The following is a 23,849-nucleotide window of genomic DNA, read 5'->3' on the forward strand; positions in this document are numbered from 1 at the left end:
CTTTTATTCTCACCTGAAGATCCAGGAGAATGGGAGGATATTATTGAGGATTTCGAATCGATAGTCGATAATTGGAAATCATGTATTTGTGATTGTGCAGATACGTCTTGTGCGATTCATGAGGTTATCCATGAGTACTGTATGATGGATCGGTGTATGCTATGTATGCTGTTGGAAAAAGTACTATTAACAGTATGACCACCCCAAGGATTAAGTATCAATGTCGAACATGTATGCATAGGTTTGTGGGATGCTTTCCTCACTTTGACTTATCCTTGCTGTAGCATAATTTAGTACCCTCCTGACTACGGCGAACAACACTCCCACCACTATAGCTCTGATGGCCATTGGAATCAGGGCCTCGATATCTCGCTGTTTGAACAGCGTATAGATGAGTCTCTGAGGTAAAGAAAGGAGATTGTCGCTGTAGTTCAAAGCTTGGAGGTATGCTGAAGACATGCTGCCGAAGTGAGTATGGGGATAGATATCAGTAAGTGTAAGTGTTAGTGTGAATGTAAATGTAGATTTCAGTTAGAGAATGAAATTGTATGGATGATTAAATTGATATCTGTCAGTCAACTTATATGTCAGAGTCAACCTCGTGTCTTCAACTCAGTCAGTGATGATGCCACAAACACATACACACACTATGTTGACAAATAAGATCTATTCCGTATTACTATTAATCTATGGTGATCGATAACAAGTACTACTACTACCATTACAACACTACACATCGTATCCTTCCTTTCATTATCGACGAAGACAATTACACTTGTTGTCCACCTCCTTTCTCTTTCTCTGTCTCTTTCTTCTTCACTCTCAATTTCTCCGTGATAGCCTCAGGACTCAAATCAGTCATTTTCTCCTTTTTCAATATCTGACCACCACCATGCCATCCTATCCAACCTATTTCATGAGGACCTCTAATAAATAGAACCACCAGCGCAGCACCGATGAATGCAACGGCCGTACCGCCAGTAGGTTTCCAACCGTGTGTATTGTATATATGCGTTAGGATCGCTGTTCCGGATGTCTACCCAATCACAGAGACATAGTCAGCATAACCGTTATACACTTCAAATCCAATGCAATGGCGTGAAGAGGTACTCACTTGACCAGCAAAAACAGCTAACAAGCTACAACCATTCAACCTCGCTCTAGCTTTCGGGTCCAATCCTGCGATCCTATAAGATGACGATACCTGAGCTAACTGTTGTCCCATATCATACCCGACGATCGCTATGCACACTGCCGATATATTTTTATCTGCGCCTACAAGGGCAACGACCATCGATATCATATTGATGGATATACCAGATATCTGACCTAGGTAAGGATGTGTGCGGTCCACCAGCCTACCCCATTGAGGAGCGAGGATAGCTCCGATCAGTCCTAGGAGGCCGAACAAACCGATTTCGAATGAGTTGTAGCTGTGATGGGATTAGTATCTTCCAACGTCAAGTATCTAAGAGAGGGTTGACTCACTGATAGGGGGAGTTATTGAGCACAAACGTGAGTGATGTCCAGCTATATAGTACGATAATATGACTCGGTCAGTCACCTGTATATGATGCACAGGGCCCAGAAAACATAAGATGGGAATTTCACCACTCACAATCCAGCAAAAACAGCACTGGAGAAGAACGAGACTAAACATGCTTGAACGAGGGTGGGGTACATCGTGAAGAATTTGGCCATCGACCAGAGCTAGTTTTGAAGAGCAACCAGTAGATCAGCTAGAGGTAAAGCAGAGTGATCTGATTTTTGATTTTGAGCTTATTCGTCAACTTACCACGCCGAAATATGATAAACCAATTTTCTTATCAGGTGTATCAGGTAAAGTGAAATACAGTATAACTGTCATGCCTATATGTACAGTGTCAAGTACCAGATCATCAGCGTAAATATACCCAGACCATATAGAGATGATCATGATACTTACATCCCTGTAATCCTACAGCTAACCAATAAGTATCCCTCCAACTCCCGAACCTACTCAATATCCCACCTAATACTCTACCCAACACCAAACCGAATATAAGTCCCGAAAGGGTAATACTCATTGCGGTCGCTCTCTTGTTGGCAGGAGCGAGATCCGCTGTCCACGGAATACATATCTGAGGTGTAACGGTTAACATTCCAACGATGAATGATATTCCTTCCAAGACCGCTACGGATGGTGCCAATGCCAAACCAATCGATAAGATCGTAGTGAGCAATATTAACAATAGGACTAGTTGTCTACGACGGACCAAATCGCCAAGAGGGGAAATGAATATTATACCCGTACCGTAGCCTCCTTGGACGAGAGTGGGGATGGAGGATATACGAGAGTGAGAAACGGAGAAGTCGGATGCGATGCTAAAAGGCATCACGTAGTGACAATTTAGCTTAGTGAATAGACTGGTAAGTGACTGTAGGCTGGACTTACGCTACCAACATAGGTTGGATATAGTACAGGTTCATAACAGATACAGTCTACAACAGATTTATCCATCAGCACCAGCACCAAAACCAGGTCACCTTCCTAAATATGGTAGAGGATCGATTCAGCAAACCTACAGCAGCAAAAGCAAAGACCAATTTCATTTTCCAAGTAAAGCCAAATTCCTCGTCCACTTTCTTATGGGGATCATGTCTCCGATTCTTGGGTATAGGTAAAAAACCATAATCCCTTTTACGTATTTTTATTGATAAATTGTTTTGATCGTCTCCTTCGGTATCAATTACAGGATGAGGGATTGGTGAGACTGAAGCCGAAGCCGACTCGAGATCGGCACTGGGGTTTACCACTGAGCTTGATCGATCGACATCGACTACAGTAGATTGGGAGTCGGAGTTCGCTGGATCTGGTTGTACAACCATTGTTCACAGGATTATATGGTATCATACACAGAAGAAGATATCTATTCGATTATCGATTCCAAGATGATTTACCAGTGTATTATGCGACAGGCGAGTCGATCGAACGCTAGGCTTGACAAAGTCGAATTCACAAAGCAAGTCCGAATGGGAGAGCGACGGCAAGTGAAGGTATGCTGATATTCACAATAACCTCGTGACAAGCGAATATTCTATGTTATATGTACAGATATACAATTCGACATTTAGACATGATTATAAATAAATTGATTCATGACGAGATAACAAGAGAGACACTGAGATTTCTGACGTTAACTATTTTGATATCAAAATCACCTCCACCGCCGATGAACCTCCCTCCACTTTTACTGTAAACAACACGGGCCGGATGCAAAACACAGTTGGTAGGAGGGACACCTCCATTAAGATTGACTGCAACGCCGCGATGTCCGTGGAGGGATCTTTGATGACAAAGACAAAGACATTGTAGGATGTACGTCCGATTCATCAACACATCGAAGAAAGCAAATCACAGAGACAGGAAAGGACATGTCGACTTCAAGTCGACTCAATCGTTAATCATTATCATCCCTAGCATCAAGCAGAATGGTATAGAGTAAAAATAAATAAAGCGGAAAATGAGAGAAGGGGGGTATCAACATAATTGAGGGATCATAAACAAAATTATGGTTTTTGTAGTTTTAGTCCATCCGTTTGCAAATTCTGATAGCTTATTCCGTTCACGTCCCACTGAAGAATATCATCGATGACCTCACATTATCGACGGGCTCATCGTATGTATTCTCCAGTCTCGGTATCATGGCGTTTAGGCCGTGGTGATGTACTGATTACAAAAGTTAAAATTAGCTGATGTCGACGACGATTGTAATTCAAAGACACTCACCCAACCACCGAGAGAAGTGATACTTCCATCAGGGTTCATCAAGGCGTTGGCTTGGTTGACACCTTGCATATCTTTCATGACACCTAGACACGACAAACCAGACCTATCAGCTTACGATGCCTTTGGGAAAAGCTTCTGGGTCACTCACCGAAGGGAGAGAATCGTTCAATGTACGATTGTTGTTCGAACCACCCAGCCATAGTGGTGTGGAAGTTCCAAGCTATTTAGTGCATCATTTGATCCGTTAGTTTTACGATTCGGTTTGTCGATTGATATCGTTTGAGGGATACTCACTATCTTGATCAGAGCATTGAGCTCCACCATTGTAATCTTGACAGGCGTACTCGGTAACCCAGAGGTTGGCTCCAACGGCATTGTGGTAGTTGATAACATATTCTTGGAATCGTTGGACGTTGGTATCGTAGTAGTGGACGGGGTAGAAGCTGGACGGATTGAAATCAGCCAACAAGCTCAAGCTAAATGCAAATACTTAGTGAGATGAAGCTCACTCTGCTGAACAGTCAGCTTGAGAGTTACCAGCTCCGGTACAAGCCTTGATGAAATCTTGGATCCAGACTAATCCATCAGGAGCGTTGGTGGGAGCAGCTTGACCAAGTCTGATACCCTTGGCTCGGAGAGGTAAGAAGTCGTTCATCCAGTATTGGACAGCATCTTGAGCGGAAACGTCACATTGTCCTTTTTGGTTGGGTTCCTGAGTGAAGGATAAGACATGGTCAGCATTCGCACAGGTATGCGACCGGAAAGATCAGGATTTCTTCCCACTCAAAAAGATAACAATCACTCACATTGAAGAACAAGGCATTCCTGACTGTTCCAGGCCAGTTGGGTTGTTGAGCATACCAATCACTGACATGTCCAGGACCCCAAAGCATAGGAACGTATCTGAGAGGTGAGACATACAAAGTCAGCACTATGACAAGCGGCAGTACCCTTACACGGAAGAAATACTCACTCAAGACCTTCATTGTCAGCACCACCAACAGCGAAAGGTGACCAAGTGTAATACCATGAAGCCTTGTTACCGATATAGTTACCGACGTAGTTTGGGTCACCGGGTTGTTCCCAATCACCATTAGGCCAGGCGATACCCAACTTCGACCCTGCGTTCTTGGATCCTCCTGATGAGCCTGCTGGAGCGGCGGAGGCAGCAGGGGCGGCGGCAGACGTTTCGGCGGGGGTGGCAGCAGCAGAAGAAGCAGGAGCGGAAGTATCTTGATCGGCGGCGTTGTTGGTTGGAACCGCAGCTGCAGCTGCACTGGAAGCGGCAGCGGCAGCGGAGGTGGTAGCGGCTGCTGGGGCAGTGTAAGATTCACCTCTGACTCGACATTTCGATCCGTCCGCTTGTCGTCTGATCAACCCTTTCTTATTGGGTGAAGTTGCCTTCTTAGCGAGGTTGTCTACTAACTGTTGTCTCGAGGCGAGATGTCGATGGTAGATGTCTTTGGGTGATCGTGCACCGGGTCCATGAGCCAAAGCGGTCTATCACATGGAAAAACAAGCAATCAAAGAAAGTCAGTGATGCTGGGTTGTTGTGAGATGCCAAGAGAAATGTAACGGATAAGTGGATGGATGGATGGGTAGGGGCAGATTAGAGATGTTTTGTCAAAGGTGCATTGGGCATTGTCTTGGCACACAGCGTCTTGTTGACTCATGCCGCATAGTAAGGTAAATGTAGTAAACAACATGGAGAATTGCTGTGAATTTGGGGGAAGGTCGTGGAAGATGCATGTTATAGACTGATTCAGAAGATGATTGATTATGATGGAAGAAGGAAGAAGGAAGAAGAGGCAGAAACGTGTTTGCACGGCGAACTCACGGGAATTTGTTCCACACCAGTCAAAGCTGCACTGAGCAAAGCTAAAGTAGGTAACAAGTTGACCAAAGAGAGTAGGGCAGTCATCTTGATTCGTCAAGAATGTTCGTTCCAAAGAGAAAGAGAAGAATAGTCGTTGTCAAAAGGACTAAGATGAAATGATGTTTGTGGGCGTTACTGTCTATATCGTTGTTTAAATCCAGATGATTCGAGTCGGTCAGCTTGAGAATCGTCTTTACGTTGAGAGATTGGGTCGTAGTTGTGCTCGTAAGGAGTAATGAACGTAGAATGGTAGGAGGGGAAAGTCAGAAGAAGGAGAGAGTGTCAGATATATAAATCGATGAAGAAGGAAGAAGATATGGAAAATGAAATGAGAAGTGTAAAGTATAAATGTTGATGAACACAAAAAAGGGACCTCGTCAAGGATGGGAGTTTGTGCGAAGGTATGAGAGGGAGACATGCGTGGGTCCGAGCTTAGCGTTGAATCACGAATCACAATGAGGTTCTCGATTTCATCAGTTACATTTTTTAGCCTGGTGAGTTTTCCTTGAATCCTTGATTGTTATGACGTTTGTTGTTGATGAAACACCTCACTGCTGCCCTGTTGTGTTGAGTTGTGGTTGCCAAGGTGATATAAACATCCATCATCCATACATATCAACAAGGACAAGGCCAAGGGTACTTGCATAATCTGCTTATTTACATATCCATGTTCACATAAAACACCTCGTTTTGCTTGGCACATAATCTCTGAAAGAAAATCACGCACGGATCACCGACCCACCATAGAAAAGGGTCCGATCACATGAAACGCGTCGATGCAATTAAGGGGTACGAGTACACTACAGTTGGTGCTGTGGATATTACCGAAAGTGGCGACGCACTCAGAAAGAGGGGGACGGATGGGGTCTCCACAATTCCACCATGGTGTATGGTGTTTTTCCATTTAAGCGCAGACCAAGTCATGGGTAACAACACAAGACAACGAACAAAACAAAACAATACATATATGCAAGATGAGGTTTGGCTCATCATGACACCTGTCAAGAACAACTCATCGTCTCAGCGGTGGACCTGCACCTCTCATTCAATCGTAATACTACTGCTGTCGGCGATCCTTCAGCTAGGCCTACTGATCTACGCCCAACATGTGGATTCGCATCCTGAAAGATATGGTGGGTTGAAATATACCGATGTGGATTGGCGAGTCATCAGTGATGGGACGGGATTGATCTTCAATCCCAACGAGGAGGAAGGCAATATAGCTGGTGGATGGCTGGTGAGGCAGCTTGGCTTGAGGATAGGAGAGTGAGTAGGATATTTCCTTGCTATACCACATCCATTACCGGGCTATGTTAACATGGATATATCATCGCTGACTCCTTATAGTCCATATGAACGATCCACCTTTCGATATACTCCTCTTCTCCCTCTCTTGATCTCACCTACCCTCTTTCATCCCTTACTAGGCAAATCAATTTTGGTTCTAGCTTCTTTGGCAATATCGCACCTACTCGTAAAGTTAAGTGAAGAAGGGTCGTTCTGGTTAATTCACGGTGTATGGACATTAAACCCTTTCGTTTTGAATATCAATACGAGGGGATCACCCGAATCGCTCATTTGTCTCTTTGTGATTCTCACCTTGTATCACCTTAAGAATGGAAATACAAAGAGGGGTGCAATATGGTTAGGAATCGCTGTTAGTTGGAAGATATATCCTGTCATTTACGTTCCGACCATATGGTCTTATTTAGCTGTTACTCGAAGATATGGATGGTTTGGAAAGAGGATATGGGAATTTGGGATCGTGTGTGCTTTGACGGTTTTAGTGATTAATGGGTTTTTATGGTCAATGTGAGTCGATGTTTCTACTATATCACTATGAGCTCAATTGTCTACACCTTGGTTAGGCCTAGGACCGTTCTCCCATTGTTATATACTTGACTAATGTTATCTATATTATATCGATAGCTGGGGCGAACCATTCCTCCACCACACATACCTATACCACCTCACAAGATTAGACCACCGGCATAATTTCTCACCTTATTTTTATCCTATCTACCTATCTTTATTTTCTTCAACCAGCAAACCCTCAACGTACATGATAACGACACTTCCTGGAATCGATGCCGTACAAAAGATACTTAGACACCCTTTAACCTCTTTCTTGCCTCAAAACACTCTGGTCATATCAAGTGGATTCGCCTTGGGGACAGTGACTTCCATTGAATTTACGATGTTCGTTCAGACTACTGTGTTTGTGGTGTTTAATAAAGTGTGTACTTCTCAGGTGAGTAAGCACTCCTTTCATACATCCTGGTACTGTCAGTATAGTATAGATTACCCATTCGTATCCCTTACTCATGGTTCCCCTGGATGCTAGAGCAGTCATCTTTTTCCACATTTCCTCATATCATCAGCTAACGCCCTATGATAGTATTTCATGTGGTTCATCCCTTTCCTCCCACTGATCATCCCTCAACTCCACATGACTCGAACCGAAACTACCATCTTGATAGCTCTTTGGGTGATAGGCCAGGCGATCTGGTGTTCTATGGCATATCGATTGGAGTTCTTGGCTGGACAGGTGTTTTTATGGGTCTGGGCGGCAGGATTGGGTCTGTTCGGAGTTAGTATTTGGATAATCGGTGAGATGCTGGATGGGTATGGGTATGGAAAAGGGGGTGTATCGTCGCCGAAAGTAAAAGTTCAGTGATACAGTTTCCAACTTCACGTCATCTTAGAAATGCTATGAATGAAATCCGTTCGATACAACTGCCACTTCTCCTTGACACAAAGTAGAAGATTGTTGCTACTGCATTCATTCTGACGGCACGCTTTATCACTTCACTTCAACATAGCTCCAGTATCACCCGACCAAACGTTTTTATTTCCGTGTTAGTAATTAAATGCAGATCTGAGATGTCATCGTGCATCATAGCTCTTTCCCCGTTCGGCTCCATGGATGCCCCAAGCACTCCAAATAACCTTTGAGTTATGGTCTAAGCCAATGATGATGCATCGCTATACCAAAAGTAGAAAGAAAGTATCTACTCACAAGTCAGGTGCATATGTTAGAATACGGTATTGCAATGGATGGCGAGTCATGGAGTAATGCCGGACCGGTCCCTTTTCTGATGTCCGATCATCCGACCGGCCGATTTTCATCTATTTGGCTGCAGTATGTGGGGCAAGTGCTGTAAAGGCGGCAATGGTAACGAATACAAACTTAGACCAGGTTTGTAATTTGGGAAATGGCGAATGGCGAATGGCGAGTGGCAAGTGGAATAACCGTATTACCCGTCAACTGCTCTGTTAACCTTTAAACCTACTCATGCACTCTGCAAATCGCGTATCGAAAGAAAAACATCAAATTTGATTTAACGACAATAATCACCATCCATCTTACTTGCAATACTGAATACATTCAAGCGACAGCGACATCATACCTGACAAGCATTCCAACTCGTTGAATTAGGATACACTTGTAGCGTTGAAACACAACATACCAACAACATCAACACGTCGGAACCACGCATTGTGCATTGTCGCCATTTATCAAACCACATTTTGCGATTGTGATCATCAAAACACAACCCAACACAACAGCACCGTCCTTCGACCCCCACTTTCACCCGGTTCAGGTCTCCATCACTCCCTTTACAGTGTAAGAACCCCGTACGACACCCCACGGGATCGTACGCTAGCCTTCATCATCGACAGGTCCTTTAGGTAGACACAATCAAGAGATCTGGACTTTCACTTCGCCATCCAACACGGGTACTCTTCTTCACTCTTCACTCCGCATTCCTACCTCTTCTCCAGATCAATTCAAATATATACCCTTATAACACAAACCGAATCCGAATTTAGCTCTTATTCTCTTTCATCACCCTCTCCCCTCTCCCCACTCCCCACAAGGTTGTGAAGAAACCGATACAGATATATAATTTGATCGGATATCATTTTATAATCAGAAGAGTCAAGAATAGGCTCAACGTCAAAATCCAAAGAGCATCGTTACCGGCGGTTTCTCTTTTGAAAAGGATTCTCCCCACCCAATTCTCTTTTTGACTGTTATCTATCTATCGTCTTGATTCGATTTGCTTAGTTTAGTTTACGACGATGTTTGAATATCATCACTTGTAGTCTTCTACTTTCACAGTAATCCAATCAATTCAAATCACTTCCCATCCAATCCTAACTTCTCACCTCTCAACTACTCAATATATAACTATTATTTTGGTGGAGTCTGTCAAATCCTGTTCAAGATGGACGCGCCTCTACCTTCACCGTCTGGAACTTCCATCCGATCTAACAAACCTTCCGTACCGCTTCTCTTGTTAGCTCCTCCCGCTCTGGCCCTAGGCGACGAATTGGCAGTAGGAGAACCGGGAGATGATAATAATGCTGGGGAGATATGGAATGGTGAGATATCTTTTTATTCCTGATCAGAGACCCTGTGCGAGATCGATAGATTGACTGACCTAATCTCCCTTGCTCTGTCAGTCATCACGAGAGCAGCTGACCTAGTCAAAGATGGCGAAAGGTTGGAAAATCTTGCATGGAGGTGAGCGTCTGTCCTGTCTTCAACCATCACATATCTTTGATAGAAGAACAATCAGCTGATACGAAACTGTTTGTTCTAGACATTGGGGACAACCTAGACGTACCATCCAAGAAACCACTAGGAGATTATCGATGTCATCTCAAGCTACCTCTGCCTCATCTGCATCAATCCATACACCCATCGAAAATAGTACAAACGTTCCCTTCCTGCATCGCACCAGGAGCGCAGAAAGGTTGACTTTCGGAGGAGCGTTGAGATTGTTATTGGAGAAGGATGAAAACAATTTCAAGGATTGGATTGAAGATGCCAAGAAGCATTCATATCCATTACCCGTTCATCCACCTCCCCCGCCACCAACGATATCTGTACCGGATACACCTATAGCCAATGTGGAGATCAGGTTGGTCGAACCTACACCTGTGCCAAGTAGAGTCGGTAGTCTTGGTGGATCCATGTCTACTTCGGGTCTTCTTCACTCTACCACCACCTTACCCCCTGCGTTGAAAGAAGATGTCATAGGTGAAGAAAGAGCTACTATAGCTAGTTCGCCAGTAGAAAAGGAGAGAGAAAAAGAGAGATTTGTCAGAATAGCTTCTACTTCTACGCCTATTGGCACACCTCGTCGAAGTTCCAAATCGAATTCGCCAAAGAAGAAGAATAGTAAATTCTTCGTACAATCTTCACCTAGTAAAGGTAGTGGATCAGATTCTTCGCATCCCTCTCACCACTCTCCAGTCGTCCCTACCCCCATTAAGAACAATAATCTCAACAATAACGGAGCTGGTCCCAGTCTGCCTTCAACTCTGTTACCTAGTGCGAAACACGGTCGGAGGAGGAGCTCGGGAGACTCGTCGAGTGGTAAAGGGAAATTATCAGAACTCAAGGATATTAATAATAATGCTCACGGTCAGCCCCATCCACATGGACAGGGACATGGACACCAGAAACGACACGTATCGTTATCTACGATGAGAGGGAAATATCATGCGGAGAAAAGAAGAATGGCAGAACAGCATTCCGCTATGACCGCTGCTGCCGAGAATGATAATAAGGACAACGAAGAGAGTGGCTGGGAAGATGAAGAGGAAGATATGGGTGAGGATGAATGTGAAGATGGAAATTGGAGTGATGAAGAGGATTCACCAAAGGTTGAAAAGACCGATCAACATAAAGCTCCTCGACAGGAAACTAGTGAAGTATCCGAGAAGGAGCATCATAAAGTGAATCATCATCATCAACAGAAACCACCATTGAACAGAAGGACATCATCATCATCGAAATCACAATCCCGAATGACAGCGGCACCCAAGATGGGTAGGACCACTTCGGATGATCACCATGGTCAAGATCTGTTGACTTTGTTAACGTCAAAGTCAGGTAATAGAAGGTCTTCTCAGGGACATTCTGGGAAAGATAAAGATGCTCCCCCACCACCTGCACCTACACCGCTTACGAAAATGTCAAAGAAAGAACGACAGAAAGCTGCAGCTGAAAGAGCAAAGATCGAAGCTGAATTGGAAGCTCAAAGGCAAAGAGAGATGTTCGCCAAACAACAGATATTTGGCAGTAGACACAACCAGGGATTGTTGGCTTCAGCTTTGCAGAGAGGTGCAAGTATGGTAAACCTCGTGAGTCCTATAAAACCATTATGCTCGACCTCTGCTAGGATGATCGCTAATTTGGCATGTCTTGAAATAGCAAACTGCCACTGATGGACATTCCATACAGCCCTCACCTACACATGGTCAATTGCCTTCCTTGGCATCCTCGCCTGCTTCTGGACCTGTGTTACTGAGAAGTAAATCGGTGGTAGCGATGCCTGTACAAACTGGAGTTAGCGTGACTATCCCCCCACACGCTTTGAATGCTGCCAAAGATAAAAAGGCTCAGAAGAACAGTCAAGAGGTGAGCAAGCCGAATCCCCGTTTGTTAATTATTGCTAATCATTCATTCTCACTTATAGAGGGCAAAAGCATCGGTGGAATTGGAATCTTCTTCCGACGAAGAGAGTGACACCGATGCTGATTACCTCAATACCACTCAGACGAAACAGAAGCTTGCTGCTCTCGCTGCTAAGCGAGATGCCAAGACGCAAAATCAAGTGCAAACCAAAGCTCAAGCTCACTCGCAATCACCCAATCAACCTACAAGCTCCAATGTCCAGCAGCAACAGCAACAACAGCAACCTTTGACTCAAGCTTTACCTGCTGGACCGCGAATTAACGAATTTGGATATGTTCAGCCAATGACGCCTACCACCAGAAGAAGGAATATCATCATGGCTGAGATGAGTGAATCTCTTCGTCGAAGTGAGTTAATAGTCACATTTTATTCTCGAGATGATCAGGAGATCGTATCTGACCTTTGAACTCCATTATAGATGTCGTGCTCGAACGAGAGAAATCATCAGGTGGCGGCCCTCGAGCCCTTGGTCTAGTCAGACCACCGCCGTCAACGCATACCTCCAAATTACCCACCCATCGATCAGCTATCAACCTCACTCAGTATTCACGTGGGGGAGGAGGGGGAGAAACGATGGAAAGGACTTCTTCACATCCTGCTCGAGCTAGTCCCAACACCTCACAACCTTCTTCACATACCGGAGCGATAACTACCCTACCCCCTCCACCATCATCAACTTCTCAAACTTCGATGCCTCCGCCACCACCACCTACCTTGGAAGGAAGTAGACGACGAACGACCCCTAATATATTGGGTGGCGGTAATTTCCTTAGACCCCTGACGAGAGCTACTATAGCCCAGCCTCCTCCTCCTCTTCAACCTCCACCCAAATCACAATCACACACACAGTCGAATCTTTCAATCGGTAGGAATTCCAGTACGACCAATTGCACTATGATTGATCCGGAGAGTCAAAGGAGTGAATCACCTTCGAGCATGAATCTGGAAGCGCCAGCTATGATGAGAAGGTCGACGGAAGGTGATGATTTGCATAGAGAGAGGGAAAGAAGGAGGGAATTGGCAAGGAGGAGAGATACGACTGATACTAGTTATAGGTTACATGGTTGGTGATCTCATTTGACCTTCATTGCATATATACACTTTCTTCTACAATTATAAACATGATCGTAAAACAATCTCTTTTGTTCATTTTCATTATCATTGATTTTATACGATTCTTAACTTGTTGTATTTTCTATCTATTCCCTTATTCTATTCGTTGATTTTGGATATTCCTTTTCGTCTACTGTACATGCTTCTGATCATTACTCGATAAGGTTTTCATCGGTTTCTTTTGGGAGGATAGTTTTCTGTTGTATTATTTTCGTATCATTCAATTCAGACTACAATTTTCAATCTACAATTCCAAGATGCAATGCATTGCATGTCTTGTGAACTAAAAATTACAGTATGTCTTTGAGCGATAAAATCATTACTACATCATCAATCCTCAATTCGCAATATCAATCAATCCACGCTCGTACTCTTAATGTGTTATATCAATTCACCTTCCCATACACCCCTTTTTTCCATAACAAACAAAACATCATCAGCGCATTTACAATACCTTTTTATACTTGACTTACCTCAAACCATTAAATCCAATTATCCTACCTCCCTCTTCGTCCCTTACTTTACGTATCATATCAATATTCACTTCACCCTCTTCTATCACCCCCTGAGAGAGGAGGTACCTCCTCATCACTCCATTTAGGAATGGCGTGTCTTTGGATAATACAGGTGTAATCCATTCAGACGATTGTGAGCTGGGAAGAAGGATAGCAATGTTGGAAGTGGTCGTTTCGAGTATTTCGGTTGGAGTATGAAGTAGTACTTCATTATGGGAAGTGTCATTCGTATTTGCTACTAGTCAAGATGTTGTTCAGTACGAAGAGTCTTGTTTGATGGATGTTCCATCGGATTTGCTCCTTAAATATCAAAAGTGATAAACTCACTTTGTCCCCTTTCGTATGCTTTATCGTATATATCCCTATTCACCGTTTTGTACAATCTCAAATCGGTCGCTTCGGCTGATTCATGATTGCCAGGGGTGTCTTGAGGATCAAGGATCATTGGTCTTCTCTTATCTGGACGAGTGGGAGATGGGAGAAGGGTGAATGGACCTGCGTTGAAAGGCAGAACATGTCATCAGCCGCATGAAACATGAATATATTATAAGGTCAATGAATACTGCCGTGACATTTGTATACATATCATTTCATGTTGGGCTCACTCGCATGCGCAGAACGCCACTCACCAGCATCTTTAGGAGCAGGTACACAGTGGATTTCTATTTTACCACGAGGATGTATGACTATTCTCACCTATCGATACCCAGCCCAAGAAATCAGCTTGCAATTGCGATTACACGTGTTGATCACTCACCCTATAATCACCGGGCTGACTCTGCTCAAGTACTTCCTTCAATCTCTCCCATATACATTCTTCGCCCGGCCAATCACCCCATCTGTCTTTCCCGTCCCTCTCGGAGAAATGATCAAAGGCCTCTCGTAACCTTTCGAAATGCAGGTCCAACAAGGGAAGTGATTCTTTTTTCACCGGTAGGTTCGCAGACGATGAGGATGAGGTATATCGAAGTGTCGTGAATATCGCTTCGGGTGTTTTCTTTATCCCTTGGGATGATGATGATGACGGTTCGATCATGGCCCTTGCTGACTGTACCAGGTGAAGGTATGAAATGATGAAATGGTCAATGCATGATTTTATACAAGTGAAATGAGGCTAATTATAAGAAGAGAAAAGCTCATACGGATTCGACATCTAAATTCAATTCTTTTCCTCCTGCACGTTTTTCCTTCAATTCCCAGTCCAGAGCGTATCCTGCCCCTTCCTGCACACAACGATCAGCTCGACTTGTTCAAAAAAAATTTGATTCATCGCGAGTGAAAATAAATATACTCACAGCCAGATCCCATTCGTCTAATGCTTTGAAGGCGGCCTGACCCCATTCATCAGCTCGGCTTTCGTCGGTATTGGCATCTTCGCCACCTTCCAGATTGACCAATTTCAACAGTGATAAGTTGGAGGGGGCTATGAACCCCGCTTCAACAGATGAGATGAATTGGTTGTATAGGTGGGTATAGAAGTTGCCGACTGAAAATTCCATAAGGTCAGCATTGATACCAGCGCACGCAGAGTAGAATCTGACTAGGGAAGGGAGAGTTGGGAAATGCGGAGCGTAGTGATGAGTGCTCAACTCACCGTTGAGAATCAATATAGGTAATCTGTGGATACCCAATTGATTCCATGTGATCATCTCCAAAGCTTCTTCAAAAGTCCCATATCCACCTGGTAGAACGATAAATCCACCTTGAGAGATCTTGGCCATTTTCAATTTCCTCTATCATCATAAATTCATGAAATCAAATCGATCAGTCAATCAGAGATTCCAATGGCTTGTGACCATAGTGACAGTAGGGGTTGACGTACCTCGTGCATACTTCCTACTACGTCTGTAGAGAATTTGTCACCATAATTATCGGATTCGGATAAGACATCATCACCTTGACCTTCTTTACTCTTGCTATCGCTCTTGCTCTCGGACCCCTCGGACCCAGGAGCAGGATTATGCTCAGAAGCTCGTTCGGTCAAAGCTCGAGGTACGATACCGTGGACGTAACCTCCTGCTTTGAGACATGATTGAGAGACGACACCTGAGTAACAACGATACGAGTCAGACCTGTCACACACAAAAACGGACCAAAACAGGAGCCTACCCATGATACCTCGTCTACCACCACCATATACTAAGGGTATGCCAGCATTGGCGAGTGCCTGTCCGACAGCGGCTGATGCATTGGTGAATAACGGTAATTTACCGGGCGAAGAACCGCAGCTGAAGAGGTAGTCAATCATATGGTCAATAACAAAGGGGCCTGAATTTGGATAGTATACTCACAAAACGCAAACAGGTTTCTTCAGCTGGAGCTGAGAAGGGAAAGGTGATGGGACGGACATGGTCATATTGATCGAAGTAGAAGGAGATGAGGGGGAGTGAACAGGATACGAGACAGAAGTGGGGGTTATATTTGTGTTTATATACTATCTCATGAGCAGTAGAGCTATATGTCCTGAATATGACTCGGCTGCCATGCAAGGAGAATCGTTTCGAAGGGTGAAGATGGGAAGTCACTCTTTGGTCTACAAGGATACGAGTCGACCAACAACATTCTTCAGTTCAGTCGAGATCCAGACACCCGGATAGATCGGAAAGAAGCTTGATCGCACGGTGTCCCACACAAGCAGAAATGCCACCAACGGCATTTCACATTTTGTATGGGTGGATGGGGTGGCTAACGCCGCTGTCTGGCTGAGGGGTGAGGATGGACAGTGATGACGATAACGGTGAGAGAGTGTGAGTAGATGGGAATGGTTAAATGTTCAACATCAATGATTATATCTTCCTCGACCAGTCTGCTAGACCAAAATCACTATACGCATCGTCAGCTACTCAAACGACAGTCGCAACACACCCGACAGAACCCGATAGACCGCCAGTCGAGTTCCAACCTTTCTTCGTCACCAGAATAACCCACACTTCTCATTACTGATCCTCAACATGTTCATCCTTGTGAGTGAGAAGTGACACGCGTTAGCAATCTGGCAAAGAGGATCAGAGGACGTCAAATGACATGAGCAAAAGGGATGCAGTAGATGTGATATGATATTAGATGCTATTGGGTTCCACACGGATAGGAGGGTGCAACACGATGCGAATAGGTGCTGACTTTCCTTGCGATCGTAGAACTGGTTCTGGGATGTACTTTCCTCATTAGGTGAGCTACTTTGTGAAGCCTAGGCTCCAATTATCAAGCTAACGCCATTACTTTTACAAAGGTCTCATGAATAAGAGTACGTCCGACAAGCGGCATATTCGGCTCATGTCAGATGGATTGTACTGATCTTCCGTCGATCATTCAGGTGCCAAACTCTTGTTCCTCGGTCTCGATAATGCGGGAAAGACTGTAAGCTGCTTATGCTTTCTGCTCATATCACTGGATCGTAGCTTATTCTGGTGTGTGAACAATGTAGACACTCCTTCACATGCTTAAGAATGACCGACTTGCCACCCTTCAACCTACTCTTCACCCAAGTACGTCTTCTTGCCCCCCACGACGACACATGTAGCACACACTCATGTAATGTTTATGAAATAGCTTCCGAAGAATTGGCTATAGGAAACGTCAAGTTTACGACGTACGATTTGGGTGGACACATGCAAGCCCGACGATTATGGAGGGATTATTTCCCCGAGGTGGATGGAATTGTGTTTTTAGTGGATAGTGCGGACTCTGAGAGGTTCGCTGAGAGTAAAGCTGAATTGGATTCGTTGTGTAAGTCATGGAGTCATTCCAGTAATCTGAAGAATTACACCAAATCACTAAGCATCCGGGAATACTGTACTCCTACCGATGAAGAGTTGTAACCAGGTCATCTTAGGAAAGGACTGATGTATTGTATACACCACAGTATCAATCGAATCGCTCGCCCAAGTCCCATTCCTTATCCTCGGTAACAAGATTGACGCGTACGGAGCTGTATCAGAAGAAGAATTGAGAATGCAACTTGGTCTTTACCAAACCACCGGTAAAGTGGGTCCTCAAGTTTTATTTTGGCTTCAACCCTCGCATTGCATCAATTCTGTGCTGATGATGATCACTTTGATCTTACAGGGAAAAGTCCCTCTTAGGGATATCAGACCTATCGAGGTGTTCATGTGTTCCGTAGTCATGCGACAAGGTTATGGTGAAGGTTTCAGATGGTTGAGTCAATATGTGAGCGAACCTCCTTTTCACCTAAAGCCCTTGGCTGATCCATATATATTCGTAGATCTAAGCGGGTAACGATTGAGAGCAGGAGCGGTATAGATTAGACGTTGGGAGTGGTCGAGACACGTTAGGGTTTACAGCTGGAATGCTGTGGATAGAGAGATCGAGGCGGAGAATGGCAGAGCATATCTTTCCTTTTGTTTTTCGTTTATCACCCTCTCTTTTTATGACTTTACAACGATGCAAATAATACATGTTTCAATATTCTTCGGAGCCCTCTACATTTCATGGGTATCATCAAGATCCACCAGGCTATTCGAGTATGACGAGAACGATACCCTTGTAATGTCGATTTCTCTCGACGTAATCCTCACCGCTTTCTCCACTTTCTTATCTTTACTCACTTCAGCATTTACAAATCTCCAATTTCTGACTTGTTGAGCCGCCATCATTAAATTCTTGTTCTTCGGTTCTAACAGGTCTACAATCTGTTCGATCCTCCGATCAATCTTAATCCCATCTCCATCTTCGTCTCGAAGGTTGGTATTTGCGAAAATGACTGTTATAGCCTTACATCGAACCGGAGGGATATCCTGTACACTTACGTTCCTAAATACCAATTCCGCCCCTCTATAAAAATAGGGTAAAGGTGTTAACCCCAAAGAACTATCATGTGATATGAACCGGTCCCATTCTACTTCCATCCTCCTCCTACGAGACTCTTCGCTAATCCCGCACCGTCTGAGAACTTCAGCTGAGCCGAATCGCTTTTCAATAAATCTCTCTTTGGTTCGGGAGGTGAAAGTAGGATAATCAATGCTGATTTTGATAGGATTGGGTATGGAAAGTAAGAGGAATTGTAAGAATGGATGTCTTCTCAAATGCTCTCTTCGAGGGTTAGTGGTATGTAGATTAAACCATTTTGATAAGTCGCATACGAACTGAGAGGTTAGATGCAATATTTCCAGGTTAGATAGGATCCTCATGAATTTATCGGGTGTCTTCGTGGGGAATAGATGCAATAGGTCCGATGAGAGAGGGAAGGAAGGGAGGGAAGAAATGGATAGATGTTGGGTTTGAAGGAGGTAAAAGAGCTTGTTATGATTTGTAGATGTGCTAGGGTAAATATGGTCTAAGGGTGTGTATATGATAGTATCAGCTCAACGATTTGCAGGATATTTGTCGTCTCCATGTGCTGGATCACACCTGGGATGGACTTCGGGCGGTGGGAAGTTAAAAACTTACTCACCACATTTCTTTGATTGCGAGTAAGTTTCCCTATCCTCCTCATCCTCATCATCATCATCCGAAAGAGCGATATCAGGCCACAAACTCCATTGCGCTCTCATCTTTTCACCTATATCTTTGCTTGTCGCACTGCTGTTAGGTCCTTCCTTCTCAAAAGCATTAGGTAGTATACCCCAAAACAAATTTTGGACATTACATTTGGATACGTTGATGCGTTTATACAGTATGGGGACCAAGAGGTCGTAAATGTCTTTGCATGTCATGGAGAGGGAAAGGAGAGTCGCCAATTTCTGCTCCTCGACAAGGATCTGGGCAATGTGGACGAAGATCTCCGGTAGGAGCTCGGGACCCATGATGTACCACTGGTTCGTTGGTGGCTTGATGATAATAAGTCAAGGAAGATCCCAGAAATATATTGGTCTTGGAATATGGATATACTGAAACTTAAGAACGTCATTCAATTATTCCACAATGTCACGGTAGGTGAGTTTGAGCATGCTCTCTCCTTTTTGGGCTGAAGGGAAGGTCCAAAGTAAAGGAGGGCAAGGCGAAAAGACGTCAAATGTCGTACTCATGATTGTAGAAGACTGCCAGCTATGCAGCTTGATAGTCTGTTATATCATACCTTTCCGCAACGGGTGAGCCCAGGAGAACTGGCAAGCAAGCATGCGGGCATGCATACAAAGGCGATCTGCAGCCAGATCGGTTGTCAAGTGTCCGGTGGGTGATGTGATAGAGTGCGATGCCACTTGCCACTTTGGAGAAGTGATACTTGTACTATAGAAAACTCGAGTGCATCCGCGGTTGAGGTCATCTGCTTCGTACTGCTTCTCTTCCGGATGCACCTAAACGCAGATAGTGCTTGCCTTTCTCACTTGCTGATATAACTTTGACATAGGTCTGAAACAACACTATATTCATAGCTGCGTCAGAGCTCTATCAGCCAATAGCTCTTAGCAGCACAGCATAATCACAATCCACCAACGACAAGCTGAGAAATCAAGAAAGTTAACATCAAAATCATGGAAGTTGATGGTGATAGGACAACGGACGATGAAAGGATGGATGAGGATCTCGATCAAGCGCACGGTGGTGAAGGGGTGGAAGGAGAAGACTATCCAGTGGGAGAAGGAGATGGTATGATGGAAGACTCAGATGGTGATGAGATGATGGGTGATGAGATTCAGGATGATGAAGAATATGAAGTGGCCATGGAAGAAGAGAATATCGAACCTATCATAAACGTACAAGCTCAACCTGAACCAGTCGATGTCGAACCTGCACCAGTCATCGAAACTCCACCTATCCCCTTCAACTCTAGTACAACCAACGATGACATGAGTCGACCTGTCATTTCACCCTTTCCTGATATATCTTCTGTGAACGGTAGAACAATCTTACCTAAACCTTTGGAAAGTCCTCCAGCACCTGAAACGGAGATGACGCCAGTAGAAGAAGAGGAACAACCTTTCATCAATATCATCAACGGAGAAGAAGATAACACAATAGATGTGTCTAACCCTTTCAACAAACCTTCTACTTCAACAGAGACTTTGGAAATCAAAAATCAGGTACCTTTTCCTAAACCTGAACCAGTGGCAACTACAGAAGAAGCGTTGAATATCATCCAACATAACCCTAGTGTCAACGAGATGCCTATACCTAGTGTTCCAGAACCTCAACCGTCCACTTCTACCTTACAAGTAGGGGAATCGAGCAAGACCGTTAGAGGGGGGTCGCGTGAGCCAACGCCTGGAGAGGAATACTACGAAGAAGACGGAGAAGAAGAAGAAGAAGAGTATGAGATAGACGCTAATTCCCTTCCACCCATTATCCTTCATTTACCCAACGATCAAGCCAGATACCTATTCGAAACGTATGAGAATGATCCTGATACCTTGCCTGTATGGTTGGAAGGTCGTCAGGCAGAATTGGCAGAGGCTAGTCTATCGGATGTGTGGAATGGGATAAAAGTAGAATGTACTAAAGAGGGTCTGGCGAAGAATGGTGCTCTGGTAATTTGCGAGAAACAGATGGACCTAAAGATGAATGAGGTAAGTCTGTCGGTTTTTTTTACCACTTTGATATACAGCTTTCACTTTGTGAATGAACCATGTGCTGACACTATTTCTTATGCGTTCATAGGATGACGTGAATCTACAATCTATAACGTTCCTTGAACTGATCTTACTTCATCATGGATGTGGATTACCTGAACCTGTACAATTATACCTATCGTGGGAAGAGTCTAGGTTTATCACTAGGTTCAATGCTATTCAAACTGAATTGGAAGCCATGCGAAAAAGGAGCGAGAGTGTTGAAGCAGTTGAGCCCAAGCCGGCTCAATTCCACTCTCAAGAAAGTAAGAATGTCGAGCTTGAAGTTGATCAATCACCTCAATCTGCAGAGAAAGTCGGGCAATCACCTAAGCCAAATGAGAAGATACCTGAAGAGTATGTAGAGGAATACGGTGAAGATGAATACGTTGAAGAAGAGGAGAACAAATCTAGACAAGGTGCTTATAGCGATGATGAAGGTGAAGAACAATATAGACAAAAGGAAGATGAGAGAGACAGAAGAAGAGATCAACGTGATGGTGAGTCTGCACTTTGTATAGAGTAAAGCTCAATTCAATCAGCCCACGTCATGATGCTCATGGCTTATCTATTACCTTATAGTGAAAGCGCAATATGCGGAATCCGTAGATGGAGAAGTAAACACACGGGATCTCGAACGAGCGCATCCTAATTGGGCTGCTGCAAGATTGAAACGTGAGTATGGCGTAGTAATCATCAGTCGCTCCATTGTATACAAGCTGATATCTTGTTCGCAATTGTAGCTACTGACGCATTGCATTTTGAGGGGCCTGCTGGAAAGAGATATCTCAATTACAAATCCGAAGGTCATCATCATGCTGATGCTGACGCTGCTGAACAAGGAGAACAAGGAGGACAAGAAGAACAGGAAGGAGAACAAGAGGAACAAGAGGAACAGCAACAGCAGGAAGTCTTGCCCTCACAGGAGGCAAGGGAGCTTGCCGAAAGAAAAGAAAGTGAGTTTGAGACGCTCGATGTGTTCGGCGTAACACGGCATAGATCATTGACGTATATCCTTTGTGTAGCTGAGGTCGTCGGAGAAGAAGGCGATTACGCGGACGAAGAGCAGTATGACGAAGAAGAAAAGGACGATGACGTTGAAGAGGGTGATGAATGGAACGATGGTGGTGAATTGAGTCGGATCATCCTCACTCTTCTAAGCAGACCTTGAAGGCTAACTTTCCCTGTCACCTATTTAGCTGATACAGTTGATCAGAACGAGTCATCCCTCGCGCAAAGTAAAGACACAGATACACAAGACGAGATGAACGACGCCACTGTACCCCATCCTATTTCCGTTCCTAAAGATGAACTGGAGAAACTCCGTGAAAGACAAGCGGGACAACGACTTCAGCAGCTCCAACATGAGGGTCTAGGAGAGAAGAGGGCGATTGAATCGCCCTTGTCTATCGATGCGTCGGCGCTACCTACCCCTTATGCTAGTGCTGCTCCATCAGTTGTGGACGGTAGTACCCAAGATACTAAGTTCGATTCGGTAGATACCGCCCCCCTGGACGAAGTCGCCTTGAAAGAAGAAGACAGTCAACCTCAAGCTACCACTATCCCTAGCGAAACTGAAATCTCCACACCTGCCTTGTCCAGTCTCACCCCATCTGGCGTGGATGGTGCGAAAGCGTTAGCACAGGATGTACTGGGCAAACAGCGAGTAGACGCTATACCAGAAGAAGACGAGTCGTTTTCTGTCTTTGTAGACAGAGTCAACGAAGATGATGAGAGGGGAGAGTTACCTGCACCTGTCGAGGGAGTCCCTGCAGTTGGTATCGTACCGGATGAAGGGTATTACGATGATGGTGAGTTTTCCCTTCCCTCATCTTGACGGCTGAAGCTGATGCTGAGTGATATTCATATAGCTTCATACGAAGATACCAAAGTCGATAACGGACCTGACACCGTCCCTGTCACACCGCTGGAAAGTCATCTCGAAGAAGCCGATTTGGAATTTTTCGATTCTCATGGCGAGGACGACGCATATGGCAGCGATGATGAAGAGGGAACTTTGGAAGCTGATTCGACGCATAATCCCGAACTTGAATTCGAGCCTACTGAAGAAGAGGCGGAGGAGACTGAACCTACGGAAGTTGATGTTCCATCTACTGTCAGTTCCACGGGAGGACCGATATCGGCCAAAAGACACAATGAGAATGATGAGTCGGAGAGCGATTTGGATAGTAAGAGACCTAGAACAGATACGGTGAGTATGAGATTTGATTTGATGCTGACTTGACGAGCGGAGTGGCTGATTATGTACTATGGTAGAGCGATTGAGCAGCATATGCCCGTTAGATTGGCTGTAACCACGAGCCTTCTCGAAGTGTCTTGTCATCCGAGGTACCATGGCTTTACTTCGTTGTTCTCTATGCTTCTTGCCACGCACAGCTATATTCTTACGAATCGACTCGGTCTCTCAGCACTCTGTAATTGATCATCGGGCATATCATACCTTATTCTTCCACTCATCAAATCACTTGTTTATACACCACAATTGAGCCTTTAAGCCTCAGAAGAAGGGTCGAAAACCTTTTCAATCACTTCCACGCGGAGGCTGGATGGGTTCAAT

The 23,849-nt window shown here is 44.5% G+C and overlaps 10 protein-coding genes across 10 annotated transcripts; 4 read left to right on the forward strand and 6 right to left on the reverse strand.

Annotated features, from left to right (window-relative positions):
- Positions 1-124: 124 nt before the first annotated feature.
- Positions 125-459, reverse strand: I203_108306 (uncharacterized protein; the record flags this gene model as incomplete). The annotated part of the gene is made up of 2 exons (XM_065518381.1): positions 125-183; positions 264-459. The coding sequence occupies 2 exons, from the start codon at positions 457-459 to the stop codon at positions 125-127; spliced, it is 255 nt and encodes an 84-aa protein (XP_065372746.1).
- A 310-nt stretch (positions 460-769) lies between these two features.
- I203_108307 (uncharacterized protein) lies at positions 770-2,868 on the reverse strand (the record flags this gene model as incomplete). The annotated part of the gene is made up of 8 exons (XM_019148479.1): positions 770-1,036; positions 1,115-1,433; positions 1,489-1,530; positions 1,619-1,710; positions 1,796-1,869; positions 1,946-2,364; positions 2,435-2,481; positions 2,566-2,868. The coding sequence occupies 8 exons, from the start codon at positions 2,866-2,868 to the stop codon at positions 770-772; spliced, it is 1,563 nt and encodes a 520-aa protein (XP_019002062.1).
- An 823-nt stretch (positions 2,869-3,691) lies between these two features.
- On the reverse strand, positions 3,692-5,690 carry I203_108308 (uncharacterized protein; the record flags this gene model as incomplete). The annotated part of the gene is made up of 8 exons (XM_019148480.1): positions 3,692-3,709; positions 3,770-3,852; positions 3,918-3,989; positions 4,064-4,212; positions 4,279-4,481; positions 4,576-4,672; positions 4,743-5,269; positions 5,607-5,690. 8 exons carry the CDS (start codon positions 5,688-5,690, stop codon positions 3,692-3,694), a joined length of 1,233 nt encoding a protein of 410 aa, XP_019002063.1.
- Positions 5,691-6,636: 946 nt separating this feature from the next.
- Positions 6,637-8,322, forward strand: I203_108309 (uncharacterized protein; the record flags this gene model as incomplete). The annotated part of the gene is made up of 4 exons (XM_019148481.1): positions 6,637-6,911; positions 6,993-7,457; positions 7,575-7,896; positions 8,044-8,322. 4 exons carry the CDS (start codon positions 6,637-6,639, stop codon positions 8,320-8,322), a joined length of 1,341 nt encoding a protein of 446 aa, XP_019002064.1.
- Positions 8,323-9,877: 1,555 nt separating this feature from the next.
- Positions 9,878-13,209, forward strand: I203_108310 (uncharacterized protein; the record flags this gene model as incomplete). The annotated part of the gene is made up of 6 exons (XM_019148482.1): positions 9,878-10,034; positions 10,116-10,176; positions 10,256-11,804; positions 11,875-12,081; positions 12,140-12,485; positions 12,557-13,209. 6 exons carry the CDS (start codon positions 9,878-9,880, stop codon positions 13,207-13,209), a joined length of 2,973 nt encoding a protein of 990 aa, XP_019002065.1.
- Positions 13,210-13,632: 423 nt separating this feature from the next.
- On the reverse strand, positions 13,633-14,802 carry I203_108311 (uncharacterized protein; the record flags this gene model as incomplete). Its single annotated transcript, XM_019148483.1, has 5 exons — positions 13,633-13,660; positions 13,725-14,001; positions 14,094-14,261; positions 14,396-14,462; positions 14,524-14,802. The coding sequence occupies 5 exons, from the start codon at positions 14,800-14,802 to the stop codon at positions 13,633-13,635; spliced, it is 819 nt and encodes a 272-aa protein (XP_019002066.1).
- Positions 14,803-14,902: 100 nt separating this feature from the next.
- I203_108312 (uncharacterized protein) lies at positions 14,903-16,116 on the reverse strand (the record flags this gene model as incomplete). The annotated part of the gene is made up of 6 exons (XM_019148484.1): positions 14,903-14,989; positions 15,062-15,252; positions 15,361-15,499; positions 15,589-15,812; positions 15,876-15,994; positions 16,058-16,116. 6 exons carry the CDS (start codon positions 16,114-16,116, stop codon positions 14,903-14,905), a joined length of 819 nt encoding a protein of 272 aa, XP_019002067.1.
- Positions 16,117-16,717: 601 nt separating this feature from the next.
- I203_108313 (small COPII coat GTPase) lies at positions 16,718-18,002 on the forward strand (the record flags this gene model as incomplete). The annotated part of the gene is made up of 8 exons (XM_065518382.1): positions 16,718-16,729; positions 16,904-16,934; positions 16,996-17,010; positions 17,080-17,123; positions 17,191-17,251; positions 17,316-17,492; positions 17,629-17,750; positions 17,832-18,002. The coding sequence occupies 8 exons, from the start codon at positions 16,718-16,720 to the stop codon at positions 18,000-18,002; spliced, it is 633 nt and encodes a 210-aa protein (XP_065372747.1).
- A 203-nt stretch (positions 18,003-18,205) lies between these two features.
- Positions 18,206-19,528, reverse strand: I203_108314 (uncharacterized protein; the record flags this gene model as incomplete). The annotated part of the gene is made up of 2 exons (XM_019148486.1): positions 18,206-19,059; positions 19,177-19,528. 2 exons carry the CDS (start codon positions 19,526-19,528, stop codon positions 18,206-18,208), a joined length of 1,206 nt encoding a protein of 401 aa, XP_019002069.1.
- Positions 19,529-20,197: 669 nt separating this feature from the next.
- Positions 20,198-23,516, forward strand: I203_108315 (uncharacterized protein; the record flags this gene model as incomplete). Its single annotated transcript, XM_019148487.1, has 7 exons — positions 20,198-21,229; positions 21,321-21,771; positions 21,854-21,946; positions 22,015-22,227; positions 22,297-22,398; positions 22,471-23,082; positions 23,143-23,516. The coding sequence occupies 7 exons, from the start codon at positions 20,198-20,200 to the stop codon at positions 23,514-23,516; spliced, it is 2,877 nt and encodes a 958-aa protein (XP_019002070.1).
- Positions 23,517-23,849: the final 333 nt, after the last annotated feature.

The sequence above is a fragment of the Kwoniella mangroviensis genome, chromosome 3 (genome assembly GCF_000507465.2).
Source record: "Kwoniella mangroviensis CBS 8507 chromosome 3, whole genome shotgun sequence".
Taxonomy (NCBI): domain Eukaryota; kingdom Fungi; phylum Basidiomycota; class Tremellomycetes; order Tremellales; family Cryptococcaceae; genus Kwoniella; species Kwoniella mangrovensis.